At 37.7% G+C, this 16,246-nt stretch overlaps 1 protein-coding gene across 1 annotated transcript in view; it reads right to left on the minus strand.

Moving 5' to 3' along the window:
- plpp4 (phospholipid phosphatase 4) overlaps positions 1-16,246 on the minus strand; it is a 116,129-nt gene that overhangs the window by 17,388 nt on the left and 82,495 nt on the right. Inside the window, exons 4-5 of the mRNA XM_067385441.1 lie at positions 8,958-9,021; positions 4,951-5,075 (exon numbers count right to left, since the gene is read on the minus strand). Of these exons, the coding sequence (XP_067241542.1) occupies positions 4,951-5,075; positions 8,958-9,021 (189 nt within the window). The remainder of the gene's footprint in view (positions 1-4,950; positions 5,076-8,957; positions 9,022-16,246) is intronic.

Genomic DNA, 16,246 nt, shown 5'->3' on the forward strand with positions numbered 1-16,246 from the left:
TCTATATTGTTCTTGATGCAGACATCACTTTGTTTTAATATTAAAAATGAAGTTAACCTCTGTTAAAAAAATAAAATAAAAGCACGCTGTTGCTATTATAATAAAAACTACTTTCATATGCATTTGATTGACAGATAAAACATTCACTCATATTTCACTGTTGATATTAATTTTGTGGATAGTTCAGGAAACCGTTTGCTTTATACATTCAATTTAAGGAGGGTAAACTTTATAATTCAGCTGAATTGCACACATGCATTTAACACTTAAGTTATGTAGTTTTCGCCGTCTTTGCAATAAATGCACATCCTATAACCAGCATGGTATTTTAATTTATCGAATTTACTTTAACTTCTCAGCTAATGTCAATAGTATCACCCATTTGACCAAACCTTATTAGTCTTATATATTGAGCCTTATTTGGTGGCGTCGGGATCTGAGTCAGGACTCTTGTGAAAGAGATTCATAATCTCAGGAAGACTTTGGACCACATTTACTTGTTTGATTGAGAGAGGAAAAAACCCTCCAAAATAACTGAACATAACACAATAGCAACACTGATTCATCTTGAGGGCCTTGGATTTGTGCGTGCCTGCATTTTTTCTATGCAAATAACATTTTCAGGATTTATTCATTATAGGATTTTAAGGGAACAAATAATAATGTTGATAAAACTGCACCCAAGTCTTAATTAGACTGGCTTAATTTTTGCTTTTGATGAGTAGGAGGGGCAATAGTAAAAGACTATTTGCTTCTCAAAAGTCAGTTTGCTATCTTGACAAAAGCAACAATTTGAAAATGACTTTCGAAGTTTTAAACTTCTGTTAGTCAAGCCAAAGGCTTTGGGGAAGGCTTTGACTTTGTTAGACTTTGTAGTTTCTGTTTTAATTTTTTGGCTTGTCACTGCCTTAATATGGAATATATGTATTTATTTTCAAGCATTTGCTCTCTACATGATGAAATAAAGAATGATTGTGCCTGCAGTAAGTGCCAAGCAGCCATAACATCTGAGACCAAAGCGTCTTTCAACTTAATAAATTCACCATCTCTAATGCACATGCACAGGCCTCAAGAGTAGCAGACTAATAAACTGCTAAAACAACTTTTCCGTCATCATTTTCTTTCTTTGTTCTTCTACAACCACTCTGAACAGTTTAACATCTACTGTAAGTGTTCTCAGAAAAAATTGTGATTTTTTTTTTTTTTTTACATCTATACATACCAAATGCCTCGAGTTTTTGAGATACTTTTATTCATTATAACCATGCAACAAAGGGTATTTATATTCTGAGATCCTTTATGAGTCACTCAATATCACAGTCTTTCACAGTAAACTCTTACAGTTCCCTGTGCTGAACTATGAGTGTGTTTCAAAGCCAGAAGAATCAAAAGGTTTTGTACAGATGGCACACAGGCATGATGTTTGGCTGTCATAGTAACTTTTATTTTTCTTTCTTTAAGCATTCTGTAATATTATTTAATTCAGCCAGGAATGATTCACTTTGTTTGTTGTTGTAGATCAGTGGTCGCCAACCTACTGTGGGTTTGGAAACATCTGCTGTAGATGCATTCAGTGTCCTTGACAGCAGATTATGTTGTTGTCACTTGATGCAATTACCTTAAAAAGTCAGTAATGGTGTTGCTGTGTGCTGTTCAATATCTTATCACTCTTCATATCTAGATGGTGCTGGCTGATAGGCCCTTTACATGCAAACTGCAAGCAATCACACCATTACCACATACTGCATGGCACAAGCTGATTGGCCTGATTCTGAATATTTAAATAATCTGGCTCAGTGTCCATTTTTATTTTTTATTTTTCCCACTCTTCCCTCACTAACTTCCCTTTATCTCCTTCACGCAGATGTACGTCAGCACGTCATGATATTGCTGAGTTAGATGAGTTTGTCAGGATGGCGGTTTGAACTGCCTTGTGTTAGTACCGCTGTTCGTCTAGAACACATGGCTATCTTGTTTGTCCGGTCACGCGCTTCGGCGTGTGATTGTTTGTGTTCGTTCACCATGTGCTTCAGCACATGTTGTGGTGTTTGCGTCATGCGTTCAACTGTCTATTGTTGCCCCACCCTTTTGTTACCCTGTTAACTCATTAATAATTTCACATGTTACTCCTCTTTAGCTTCACTTTATATTCCCTTTGTGTTTTTTGTTCCGTGCCAGATTGTGTTAATGCGTCTTGATGTTCACGTCTTGTTTTGTAGTCAAGCTTTATTTTCTTCAGTTTGATTTTTGTTTTGTGCCTTTAGTAACTTCTATGTGTTTTTTTTTTTTTGTGTTTTTTTTTTTGCTGTGACTAGAGCTCTGTTTAATTTCTAGCTTTATTTTTGATTTTTAGTTTTAACCAACTTGATTTATCCTTATTTTTTTTTTTATTTCTTAACTCTCGTGGTTTTTGCCTTCAGATTTGGCAGTTTAGTTTTCTTTTACTTTTTATTTATTTATTTTTTTTTTTCTCTCCAGTCTCCCTGCTTCTCTGGCTGCTGGATTGTGCTCATCTTCTGGCTTCTTTTGGCTTCCCCGCACCACCTGCCATCTCTGCCCATTGCTCCCCTGTCTTATTTGCCATCATCCCTGACCTCCTGAGCTGCAGACTGTTCTTGGTTGGGCATTTAAGTTCCATGGACTGTGTCTTGCTACCGGCCATCATTGACTGTGGACATTATTCAGTCTAGCCCTTGCTGCTATTTTGTTACTTCTTGATCTGTTCCCTAATAAACTGTGAATTATCCTGCAAATTGAATCCTCTTCTTTCTGAACTCTAACAGTGTTCCTGGGTCAACATATTTTGTTGATCCTGGAACAACATTCTAGTCTGAAAATTTAGTCTTAACCCTATTCCTACCCCTAAACCTAACCCTAGGTTATCCCAAAAATCAGAGGGAAATGTAGATGAATAACACTGATGTTGAAGCAACAATTCATGATTTTAAGCCTAAACTTGACAATCTGTAAACTTGTCCCTCAAATCTGACTCAGCAAAATCAGGTTATGCTGTGTACGTCATTGCTTATGATGCTTGAGTGCTCGCTGTTGGTGGAACCCTTGCAATGTGTTTAAATGGAACACCATAAGCTCTTGACCACTTTGAATCCGATATGAAGCTAATTTATTATTTACAGTTTTTTCCTTTTAAATTTGTTTATGCATCACTCTATAGGCCTTTATGTATGCTGGGGTGTTAAAAAAATAAATATGAACAAATATTAAATATAGATATAATAATATATTTAAAAATAGACAAAAAAAAAAAATATAATAAACTGGAACAGTCAGCTTAAGGTAGCTACAAATCAAAATGACTAGCGAGAGAACATGCATTTTGCATTTAACAGCAGCAGCAGTAAGGCAACATTGTTGCTTGAGGAAACATTGAATAAGCTTTGCCTGAATGAGAACACTTTAAAAATGAAATTGGTATTGGCATGAGCTATTTTAAGGTGACGTTGTTACACGAGTTAGTTAGCCACTGTATTATTTATTGTGCATTTCCCTTTAATGGTGCAGTATGTAATATTCATAGCTAGATATAGCTAGATTCATAGCATAGAGGTTGAAATGGGTACTGCTGTCCAAATTCAAAATATTGGGGAGAGCTGCTTCTCCCGCTGCCTCCTCCTCAGACTTGATGGTCGCACAGGTTGCCAGATTGAGGACACGCAACAGGAACAAGTGCAATTGACAAGGGAAGGCGATGAGCCTTACACTATAAGTTGATGAATTGATTTATCCGTGTTTTAATATGCCTCTGGTCATAGAGCTTTATAGATGGGGAGGCTTTTTAGGTCGGGTAGAATCACGATCTCTGACGATTTCGTTTGCTGGCTTCCATGGCTGCAATACGCGGTGTTTTCCAACTGGCAACCCGGGGTGTCGATATACTATTGGGTAAATTGGCAGTGGGCGGGATCACACAGACCAAAACAAAAACAGACATTCAGTCATGAAACACATTTCAAAGAAGAATAACTGGCGGTATGTGATTTCATTTGTTATAGTATCACATAGTGCACATTCTTACTAGGTAAGTTTGAGCCTTATTGGCTCAGGCACACATACTATAACTGGTTTAGGTTAAACAAACCTTAGGGTATGGCACCCAGGTACACACTGCTCACTTGAATGTCACTAGTTAAATATCTTTGGGCTTTGCTTGCCCAGATAGCCACTAGATTTTAAGCAATTCGGCATAGCAGGCGTAGACACAGAGATTGACAAAAGATCTGCTGTACTGTCCTATTTTTTTTCTGTTGTCTCTGTTGTGAGGATTTATGTATTTCTATTAATGCAGAAGCATGTTTTACATATTCATAGCAGCATGCATGCGTATCGACTTGTATTGTGTCATCTCATTTGTTTCTGTCTTGCTGAGGAATTTATGTAGGCCTGTTCATGCAACAGCACCACATCTTACATGCTCACAGCACTGTGTCTGTGTATCTAGTGGCAATAAGCAAGTCAATTCTCTAGTCTGCCAAGACCTACTACATTATCATATTCATTAATGTGTTCGAACTATTCAGAGAGTTGTGATGATTGAAATATATATGTTCTACCCTATTGAAATTGTATATACTAGACATTAGACACTGACACTAATAACTAAACAAAAATGAAAATAAGGCTATTTCTTTCATAATAAATGACAACATGATCGTGTTCATATTTTAAAATTGACTTTCTCAGTCCAAACACAAATGTCCAGGATACAATGGTCATTGGCATGAATATATTGATATGCAGTAAATGTACAAGGAAGAATGAGAATGCGCAAAATGTTTGTTTGCATCATTGTAGTTGGTGCTGATTGGAGCAGCTGCTGTCTGTTACAACTGACACCACTCCTCTATACAGGTTTGAAAACTTAGCCAAATAAATTATTTTTTATAACTAAAGCATATCATGAATGTGTTAAGTTTACACATTGGCACTTACAGGAGGAATGGCTGCTGGGAAAACTCTTCCGGCCCTCAGACACCAGGTCTGGCTCTCCAGTGCACAGCATCTTGGCATTCATTTGTCCATCAGGGAAACAGCGGTGGAAGTAGTCTGGCCTTGGCCTGAGATTAAGATCAACATCAGAGATCTTAGCCAATGGTAAGAGTATGATTAGAAATATCAGCATAAATATCCTAATACATGACGGCAAATCTCAGTTCCTGGGTGGCCACAGCCCTGCAGAGTTAGTTCCAACACACATACCAGGTGGTACAGCAGTCATATGGTACAAGTAGGAACTCTAAGAAAATTACCAGTTTACAAGATGTAATTACAAGCTCTATGAGGATGTGAATGCTTTTTACAAATAAGAATCTCGAAACTATGGTAATTACAACATGGCGTGAACGCAAATAAACTCTGCAGGGCTGTGGCCCTCTAGGAATTGAGTTTTGCACCCCTGCCCTAACACAACTTTATACAACAGAGGTCTTCAACCCTTCTCCTGGGGACCCAGTGTTCTGCAGAGTTTAGCTCCAAACCTAATCAAATAAACCTGAACCATCTAAACAAGTTCTTCAGTATTGCTTGAAAAACACAGGCAGGTGTGCTGAATCAGGTTGGATGCTACCGGAGGGAAATTGGTCCATCTAGCACAATAATGCATTTTGGTCATACGGTATCTAGTGATGGATGATCTATTATCTAGTTATTAGATAACTGTATTTATTTAGGTGGAGCTTAGGTTTCAAAACCTCTGAACTGCACAATAAACATCACTTAGATGCACAATATTTTACAATTATCCATGTTTTGTTTTTATATATTTCATGATATTCTGTTCTAGGCCTACTGGCCATCCATGTTTCCCTGCCTATAGCCCAAGACACTAGGAGAGGATCCAGCATCCTCCAGCAATAAAACATCTCAGTTATGTATGTGGCCTTGCTTCCCTGAGTTGGAAATGAGATGCTGCATCGTAACTGGTGCCATGGAGAACACCCTCCAGGTGCGATGGCTGTCTGAAGCCTGTATAGAATCATGCTAATTTACTGCAAATGGGACTCACTGGAGAGTCAAATGGCTCAATGGGTGGAGCTTTACCTAGTCCAGCTTCACCTCTGAAGATCTAAACTGTGGAGCATAACCTAATTTGGTTTTAGCAATAGGGTTAGGGTGTGGTTGGACCTTCTAGCTTCACCAATTAGGTCCAGACAGGGGGAGCTTTATGTCCATTGTCTCTGCAGTGAGCAGCCTCTCAACTGAAAATGATGAGCACACAAAGTTTTGATGCCTATATTAATCAAGTAGTAAAAACTGCACCCAAAATAAGGCGTTTTATGAGAGTCCGAAGCAAGCACATGTGACGGCGTTGTCCTGCACCACTTCACAGATGGTGAGTGGAAAGTGAATTTTAAATTGACATGGCAGTGATTTATTGTATTCATCACCAACATTAGTTTGCTCCGTGTGTCATATGTCATTATGCCATTTCTACATCATTGCACATGTGCTAAACTTTCCAGTTTCAGTTTTTAATCCAATCAAGTGTTTACATGTCTAATCGAAAGGATTAGAAAAGGTTTATCCCACTCCTCTCAAATTTCAATCAGTTAGAGCATTTTTATTCTGGTTGAGGTGTTTACATTGAGTATTTTTATTTGTATTGGACTTTTAAACCGACTGTAATCGGAATACAATGCTCCGTGTAGACATACCTATTGATATCACTTATGCCTCAAGAAGACATGCTCGTGCCATCATCCCTCAGAATTCCAACAAAGGAAGCAAAAGCAGGACAGAGGTTCACTTGCACTGCATCAGTAGCTGACATTATGGAGACAGTATACCACAGTATACCATAGTACAAATAGCTAGTTTATCAGTCGTGAACCCTGCACAGACTGACAAACACGAATCTGAGCCACACTCGAGCAGATAAAACCTGGGAGCCAGGAGTCAAACCAATATTAAGAGGGATCTATCGTAACACAAATATCCTCCAAAGAAGCTGCTCTAAACAATACTTGGGAAGAAGTTACACTCCTAGTAGAGTTTGCATGAATACCCAGAGGCAAAGTAAATTCATGAGCCCTACAAGAGGGATCTTCACCAAGCCAGGAATAAAATCCAAACTGGAAGGACTCACTGATTGGACCTGTAAGTCTCTGATCCTCTTAAGAGAGGATAGAGCCAATAGTAAGACCATCTTAAGAGACAATCTTAGGAAAAACTCCATGAGTCCGTCAATCCCAAAATAAAGAGTCCGTCAATCCCTGAAGGACCATGGACAAATCACATAAAAGAATATGTGTAGGCTGTAGCCGTCTCCACATATAAAGTGGGAAACCAAAGAATGTTTCCACTGAGCCAACAGGGCAGTGGACTGGGTGCAACTCACACTCCCTAACACAAAGAATGAGGACGCTTCATAGAGGTACGTAGAATTCAAAATGATTTCAGTTATTTCAGAAGAGAGGCCAGAACCAATAGACACACCTTCACCTGTTTAAACCTCTGCCAGATCCCACTTACTAATTGAGGGTGTAAATTCCACTCTCTGGGCCTCATACTGTCCTTCGATTAGTTTTATCGGGTTTTGTCAGATCAGTGTGTTACCCCTGTCTGAGTCTGTCTGAGTATGTTGGTCCTTGTTTTGGTGTTGTTGTTCTTTTTTGTTGTCATTGTACAGTCAGGATGTGACAATTGGTCAGTGTGGTATTTGTCCTGCCAAGCATGCATTGGGCAGTATGAAATAAATCACACTGCTGGCATTATTAACTTTGCAGCACTCCCATTGAAAACAATTGAAAAAAATATTCTGGCTTAAGGAATAAATGCTTTGGTGGACACATGGCCCAAGTTCAGCCAATCTGGAACATGAACCCCCTGACAGACAGAAAGTTGTTCTGTACCTTAATAGGGAGTGAGAACACATCCCCCCTGGATGATTCAGATAAGAGATCACTGACATGTTGTCCAATCTAATTAACACAAGGCAGTCCCAAGTGTCGGGAAGGATTTTTTTCAATGTCAGAAAAGTCATAAACATCATCAACCGAGATGGGCATTCTTTCAGACTCAGTAGGCTGGACGGTCTTGAAAGACCAGGCCCCAGCCTACCAGAGGCATCCAACGTGATCCTCTTGTGATGACAGACTGGACCATGCCAGGCAACCTGCATCGAAAACCAGGGTTGTGTTCAAAGCAATAGAATACAAAAGCCCTTGCGAGTAACTCAGATAAATCTGTGGTAAGAATGCCAACTTGGGGTTACCCCTTGATCGTTGATCTAATTAAATGGTTTCATTTGGAGCTAGCCCAGCGAAATTAAGAAAAAATCAGTTGTAAATGCCGGACAACATCTGGGATGGAAAAAGAAAGAATTTTTTGCCTCAGTAATAGAGTTTTCCTTCAGTACTAGACAACAGTTGTTGAACATTGGGCAGAAGTCCCCAAACATACTTCTTTCCTCAGAAACAACGCCAGTCAGATAGGCCGTTAAATGCCGCTTGAGCATGGCGATAGCCCAAGTACTTCACACACATATCATATGTGTCATAATTTGTAATAAAACGTTCAAAGAAGGTTGTCTGAACATGATGCTCTAATGTGAGAATAGGAAGATGATGACTCACTGCACAGGTCAGATAAACCACTTCCTGAAGAAAAGAAATCTGAGGAGTGATGCCGCGAGCACGTCCTTTTGAGAGACAGGTGATGTGTGCCTCGACAGGTGATGTGTGCAAGCACCATCAGCCAATAAACTGCTGTTATTCCACACAATCGTAATACCTGACATATAAAGGAAGTATTCCCCATACTTCCTTTACTTCCATTGTAAGTGCTTTACTGTAGATGTGATTTTTTGTTTTTGTTTTGTTTTGTAAAGAAAACTAAATGATGAGTCTAAAATCCTTTCTGTGATTCAGTTTTTATTGAACCCGGAACAAGTGGTGAAAAATTCTGACAGAAATTGTACAGAAATCATGTTTTTACATTACCTGCCAACTATCAACTTGATGGTATTTGTGAAGACGCCATTCAAAGCTAGTGCGAGAGATACCGCTGCAAAATAGAGAAAACAAGAGAGGCAGATTAATAATGATTTTGTTACAGAGACAGCATTCATAGTTAAGTGACCTTTCTAATCTGATATCAGCCTTAGACAATCCACTATATTATGCCCTAAACAGCAACAGTTGCCTTCACAATTGATGCTTGTTAAATACTTAGATTTACTTAAATACTATATTTACATTTAATCATTTTACAGACGCTTTTGTCCAAAGCTACTTACAAATTACAAATACTGTAGAAGCAGTTAAAACAATAAAAGAGCAGCAATGTGTAAGTGCTGTGACAAGTCCCAGTTAGTGTAGCACAGTACGTGCAGGAAGGTTTTTTTGGCTACAGTGCAGGATTTCTTTGTCATATGTTTCAACTGAAATTTCTTGTTAAACCTTTTCAGGTACACTTTCTGGTGCTTGATAACAATGGAGAGTGATTAGACAAAGATAACTAAGCCTGTGCATTAACCACCCTCACTCTCTGAATCAAAACCATTACCAAAGCAGGGTACATTACTTACAAACTGTAGCCTGTTACTGCTTTCAAATTATACAGTATGGCGAGAATTGTAATTAGTAACAATCTATTACATTGTACATTTTAGATAATATAATCTGTCTACTTTTTGATTACTTTTGATTACTTTTATCACATTGATTTGAATAGAATAATCTTATACCATATTTATATAAAGATACAAAGAGAAAAAAAAATACTTTTTTATATATATTTTTCTTGTTATCAACAACATAAAGGGCAGTAAACATTAAATTACATCAGGGTTTCCCAAACTGGGGGCTGTAGAGAACGATGTTATCATTACAATCACATATGTAATGGGCTTTAATTGTGATTCTGAAAGGAGAAATGCTGGTTGAAACTGTGTTTTTGACAGAGAGTGAAAATGGGGATGGAAAATCATGATTATACATTTTTTTGGTGCAAAAATTGTTGCTAACCTCCAGAAACATAATATAAATATCTAAAAAATGTATTTCATTCACACTTTAAGGTTGAAGATGCAAAGGCATAATTTCCTGTAAAGTTGCTTTGAAATTTTGAAATGGACTGTGAAAAGTATTATACAAATAAAAACAACTTGACTTGTATGCATTTGTATGCCAAATTAGCATTAAAACTAATTCTTTCTCATTATCACGCATTTTTATTTTAGTCATGAGGTATAGAGGAAGTCAAATGCTTCAAAGGGGAACCAAAATGCATGTCTCACTTAATATGAACCAATTGATCTTGCAGCCCACTGGACTGTCCAGATTCATTCTTCATGCAGGGCCAGTTTTCATGACACTGATGGAGCTGTGATTACTGTGGGCTTCTTCCAGCTCAGCTAGTGCTTAAATACGAGAGACAATTATTTCTTAGAGGAGTTGGTCATGACCTTCCTCACTTTTCGGCTGCTCTCCCTCTATATATCTAGATGTCTCAGCAATAAACTGCTGAATAAACTAACTTACTGAAGGAGTGGTCACAGTAAGATGATGCGACCCCTTCATTCTTCAGTTGCCCTTCCTCCAGTTGGAGGCATTAAGCAATTGGCCTTGTAGTAACCATAGCAACCATTGCTGGGATGGCTTTGATTGAGATGTGAGCAGGGCTATCGCTAAGATCAGGTGGCCTCTTTCTCTATAACCTGTATAGCAATTTATTATTTCCCCCAGTATTGGAGTAGGAGGCATGCTGGCATACTTATATACCCGGTTATAAAGATACTTTCAGTTTGGGGATGGACAGATAGAAATAGATAAATAATAAAAATTTCAGTGTCTCCCCTAATGGTCCGTGGAGGGCTGACAGTAGAGGTAGATCATTTCAGGTAGTATCCCTCACTTCAGTCTGTTACCCAATTCAGTGAATAGGAAGAATACTATTCATTACAGATTCTCTGGAAGTATCTTTATTATTTTCCTAGTGTATAGAGCTGATCAATGAGAATTGTTTTGGGAAGGTCACATAAGATACCCATTTCTCATTCCTTTACCAATTGTTTGTTGGGATTTTTAAGTTGGGTGTTACACTCCCATGTGAATGGGTTTTTTTAATTACCTTTTTCTTAGGCAAACGGAAGGTTGGTATGGGGTTGGAAAAGATATGGATGGGTCATGGTGCATTATGAACCATCCTCTTGTATGATTCAACATGTTGAATCGGCTGAAAAAAGTAGACGAGGACCAACTTCAGGCGGCGGTGCGGAACACACTGAGAAAACTCAGTCGGCCGACGAACAAAAACTGCCTGACAGTCGACCGTCGGCTTGGTGTGTTCCTGCCTTAAGTGAAAATGTTACGGTTGGCCGAATGAGAGTTATCTGGGCAGGCACACCAGTTCCCACTCTATCATTTTGTCCCACACCCCAATTATTTATTAGGGTATTAAATAAGGATATGCAAGGTTTGCTTTCTGTAGCATGTGGCATGGGTGCTAGTGGTAAGAGTGAGTTTGGTTGAGTTTGACTCCGGTTCCTCTGTAGCTTATTCTATGACTAAATATATTACCAGGATATGTGTGACTGTTTTAGTGGAATTCCCCTGACAACTTTGCTCTTGCGTTCCAGATAGGTAACTGTCCCGACTTGGGCTACCTGTATTGGAGTTTCCCTGCTAATTGGGGATAAGGATAAGTATTGGAACATGGAGCTCTGGGGCCTGTTGTCACTGGCTTCAAAGGGAAAGAGGTGATGTATAAGGATGTGGCATAGGATACGGCCAGTGATGTTAATGCTCAATTTCAAGCTTGGCTGTAGAGTTATTATGCCTGGCACACTATGATTATGCACAGTTCACAGCTCAGATGCAGCAGATATTTCCTCAGCATGGCGTAGTGGGTATTAACGTTCCCATAGCGTCAACAGCATGACGCAGCATCGAGTTCCCTCTTAGAGTTACATATGTAACCCCGAGTTCCCTGAGAAAGTTAAGAGACACTACGTTGCATTGCCACACCTCAGGCACACCTGCTTGTTTCCGTCAGACAATGAAGCTGATGATGTCTAATGCAGGCACCCCTTTATACGCACAGGCACTCACTGTGACATCATAGTATTGCCATCGAGCAATCAAAATTGCCGTCTTTTACACATGCTTCAGACACCAGTCACTTCTGGATTGAGTTCCCTCAAAAGGAAATGTCTTAGAGACATGAATAGACAAGCCTCATATAATATAAGCAATATTAAACTAATTTAGGCCTAAAGGATAATAATCCTTTACCTGGCATAAGTGATATAACCAGCACTTCCTGTGGTGTGGTGGTATCTACACACACAGCAAGAAGAAGCCCCCTGTGCTATACTTTAACATCTCATTTTACTTCTGCTGTCTGTCTCTCTACCCATTAAAAACGTCTGTCCATCTGCTTGAAGCAAAAAATGTTGAAGGGATGAAGGTAATGTTAAAGCACTGTTCAGCTCAGAGTCGAATCAAAGCATAAAATGCATATTATATTACATTTTATACATCCACTGACACCTGGACCAATGATGACATTTATATTTTTACGATTCTTAATGCTGACTTGATTTTTTCTTTTTTTTTTTTTTTTCAAAACCTTAGAAGCATTAAAAGCCAAACTGGAATTTAAAAAAACAAAAAACAAAAAACAAAAAAAAAACTGTTATTATAATAAGTGTTATTATTTATTAACTTTGCACCATGAAATGGCACTAATCCAAGTTTGGTAAAAGTATATTTTCAACTTGTAGGAGAATATTAGCATATATGTAGATGAAAGCTAACAGACATGGACTGCATCCACAAAACTCCAATTATGACTTTTTTTGAACTATTAGGGCAGAATGTTGGATTGTTTCCATTTAAGTAATTCCTAACTGCTGAAGTTTATTGTAACACCTTCATAAACAACTATTGGAAAACTACAGTGCCTTTCTGAGGTGTAGGAAACAGTTCCTGTTCTTTTAGGAATTTACTTAATTGGTTCAACCAGTGTGAGCTGAATAGCAGTCAACACTCGAATGTATGAACAAACAGAAAATATGCCTATAATTACTGTATTCACACTGTAGTTCTTCAGAATGTTACTTTCATTGTCACTGATTTGTTACTTTTAGTTAACAGTTAGTTAGACCTTTTTTCTCAATGTGCTTCACAGAAATTAAGTTTGAGGGGAATGGCGTCAAGATTAGATAGCTGTGAAAGCTCCTCTATGAATGAAACTTCATTAGCAGTGAGAGGTTCTATTCTAAATCTCTGTCACCTGTTTAAACAGTCTTCTAACAATACACAATATAAGATGCTTCATTGAAATCTCTGACATTTTTAAATTGAAAGGAAGAAGTAACTTGCTGTAATGCATGACTCTCCACACATGAACTTTACAAACTGAGACTAAATGTTCTGCTCACAGTCATCATTTCTTTCACCCATACTGGGTAATGGCATCTTTTTTTAACACTTCATATCTGAAAGATCCTGTTTGTCTTTCTGTAATGAAATTAGTTTTTTTACAGAGCTCCGCACATGACATGCAAGAAAAAAAAATTAATCTTGAGCACGATTTTTATACGCATGATTTATAAATCGAGGGAACGAAATAGTAAATAGTGTGTACGATTTAGTAAATTGAGGGAATGAAGTGTGCATGATTTAGCCTACTATTATTTTCCTGCATGTCATGTCCAGGGCTATGTAGTTTTTACATGTCCTTCTAGCTCTTTTGTAATTGTGCAATTTAAAACAACCATCTTAGTAGAAAATCACATGGAAGTTTCATTTTTTCTTCTTTAGAATGCTTTTTAATTGGATTGGTAAAACTTTCTTTTAATGGCTTGGACTTCTTTCACTCTTTCGCTCTAGTGAAAATCTCAATTCAGTTTGGAATTTTCCATCAAGTCTATGTAATATTCATAATCACGTGTGTGAAGGCCACAGGGATTAATATAATGTCTTAATGATGTTAGTTGCTTCAACTGAAATATGTGGAGAAAAGAAAAATATGTGACAAAAATGCCACAAAATTATCATAGAAAAGTAATCCACATGATTTAAATCTTCTGAAGTCATACAATAGCTTTGTGTGAGAAGCAGACATATATTTAAGGCATTATTCATAAAAAATCTTGCCACCTGCTGGAGCTCTCAAATCTCATTCAAAAAGTTATTTCAAGCTCATTATACCACAATCAGTCACAAGAGTGAGTGGCATTTGGCATCACTGTCAACAAATCAGGTGTGTTGAAGTGTGTTGAAGCTGATATTTCAATAAGAGTGAATGAAATTTGAGAGCTACAGCGAGGGAGAGGCTTTCATTGTATGCTTTAATGGTACTCTTTTGGTATTTTTTGTAATAGTTTGTGTTTGACAGTAAAGATGTTTATTTTCATTGTATGGAAAAGAGTAGTAGTTTTAGAATTCATTTGGGTTGAAATTTCTTTTCACATTAGCAGGACTAAACCCTTTAACATAATCCTCAAGTAGGTAATGGTAACAGAGTGAATTTTTTTGGGCCGCACAGATATAATACTGTAGAGTAGAAACATTCATTCAAAAGTCCCTTATGTGAGCGTGTTGGCCCTACACAAAACAAATTATAACCCATCGCATTCCCAGGCTGCTCGTTGAGGCTTAAGGCAAATAGTTTGAAATGTTAAATGTGTACAAATCCCATAGTGTTGGTTTTTGTGTACTCTCTGCACAATGTGTGATTACCATGGAGACAAATGGTTGATTAAACAAAGAAATACGGAAACATGGTTTTGAGGAACAAATTGAATAAGCAAATAAGGCAACAAGGGAGAGCATGTGTAACCATGCAGCATTTGAGATTCTTTAGGAATTTGTGGTGTCAAAAATAGGAATGGTGTGTTTCCTGAATTACTGGGTAGTGTATGAAATCAAATCAAATAGGTCTTTACAACAAAACACAGTAATTACAAGTGGAACATGCATTAAGTCAGTATTGTTATTATTGTACAATGCTAGGAAATGCCTTCCATAAAATACCTGACCTGTTTTAAAAGGAGCAAATTAATCTAATATTCGCTGTCAACAAAATAAGGAATTATTGATGACAGGCTGGTGAAGCAGAGCTGGTACATTATGGGTATACATAAAGTAAGGAATAATCAATGTACAGCCAGTCTTTTGTCACAACAGCAACCCCAAGTGATCAGGACGAAGACGCAAAGCAAATATAATTAATGTATTACAGGGTGACGGCAAATCACCAAATAAATAATTATGTGTACATGATATATTGATTTAGCTAAAACTGTTTATAATCTTACCTGCATATTGTCTTAAAGGTGCCCTAGAACCAGTTTTTACAAGATGTAATATAAGTCTAAGGTGTCCCCTGAATGAGTCTGTGAAGTTTCAGCTCAAAATACCCCATAGATTTTTTTTTTTATTCATTTTTTTAACTGCCTATTTTGGGGCATCATTAACTATGCACTGATTCAGGCTGCGGCCCCTTTAAATTGCGTGCTCCCCGCCCCCCGAGCTCTCGACTATAATACAGTGCATTTACAAAGTTCACACAGCTAATATAATCCTCAAATGGATGCATGTGTCGGATCATGTAAGTACAGTATTTATTTGGATGTTTACATTTGATTCTGAATGAGTTTGATAGTGCTCCGTGGCTAAAGCTAACATTACACACTGTTGGAGAGATTTATAAAGAATGAAGTTGTTTATGAATTATACAGACTGCAAGTGTTTAAAAATGAAAATAGCGACGTCTCTCTTGTCTCCGTGAATACAGTAAGAAACGATGGTAACTTTAACCACATTTAACAGTACATTAGCAACATGCTAACGAAACATTTAGAAAGACAATTTACAAATATCACTAAAAATATCATGATATCATGGATCATGTCAGTTATTATTGCTCCATCTGCCATTTTTCGCTATTGTTCTTGCTTGATTACCTAGTCTGTTGATTCAGCTGTGCACAGATCCAGACGTTAATACTGGCTGCCCTTGTGTAATGCCTTGATCATGGGCTGGCATATGCAAATATTGGGGGCGTACATATTAATGATTCGCCTGTTCTTCGGAGGTCTTTTAAAAAAATGAGATTTATATAAGAAGGAGGAAACAATGGAGTTTGAGACTCACTGTATGTCATTTCCATGTACTGAACTCTTGTTATTCAACTATGCCAAGGTAAATTTAATTTTTGATTCTAGGGCACCTTTAAAGTCACCATGAAATCAAAATAGACAATTATTATTTTTAATGGA

The sequence above is a fragment of the Chanodichthys erythropterus genome, chromosome 5, assembly GCF_024489055.1.
Source record: "Chanodichthys erythropterus isolate Z2021 chromosome 5, ASM2448905v1, whole genome shotgun sequence".
In the NCBI taxonomy this organism is placed as follows: domain Eukaryota; kingdom Metazoa; phylum Chordata; class Actinopteri; order Cypriniformes; family Xenocyprididae; genus Chanodichthys; species Chanodichthys erythropterus.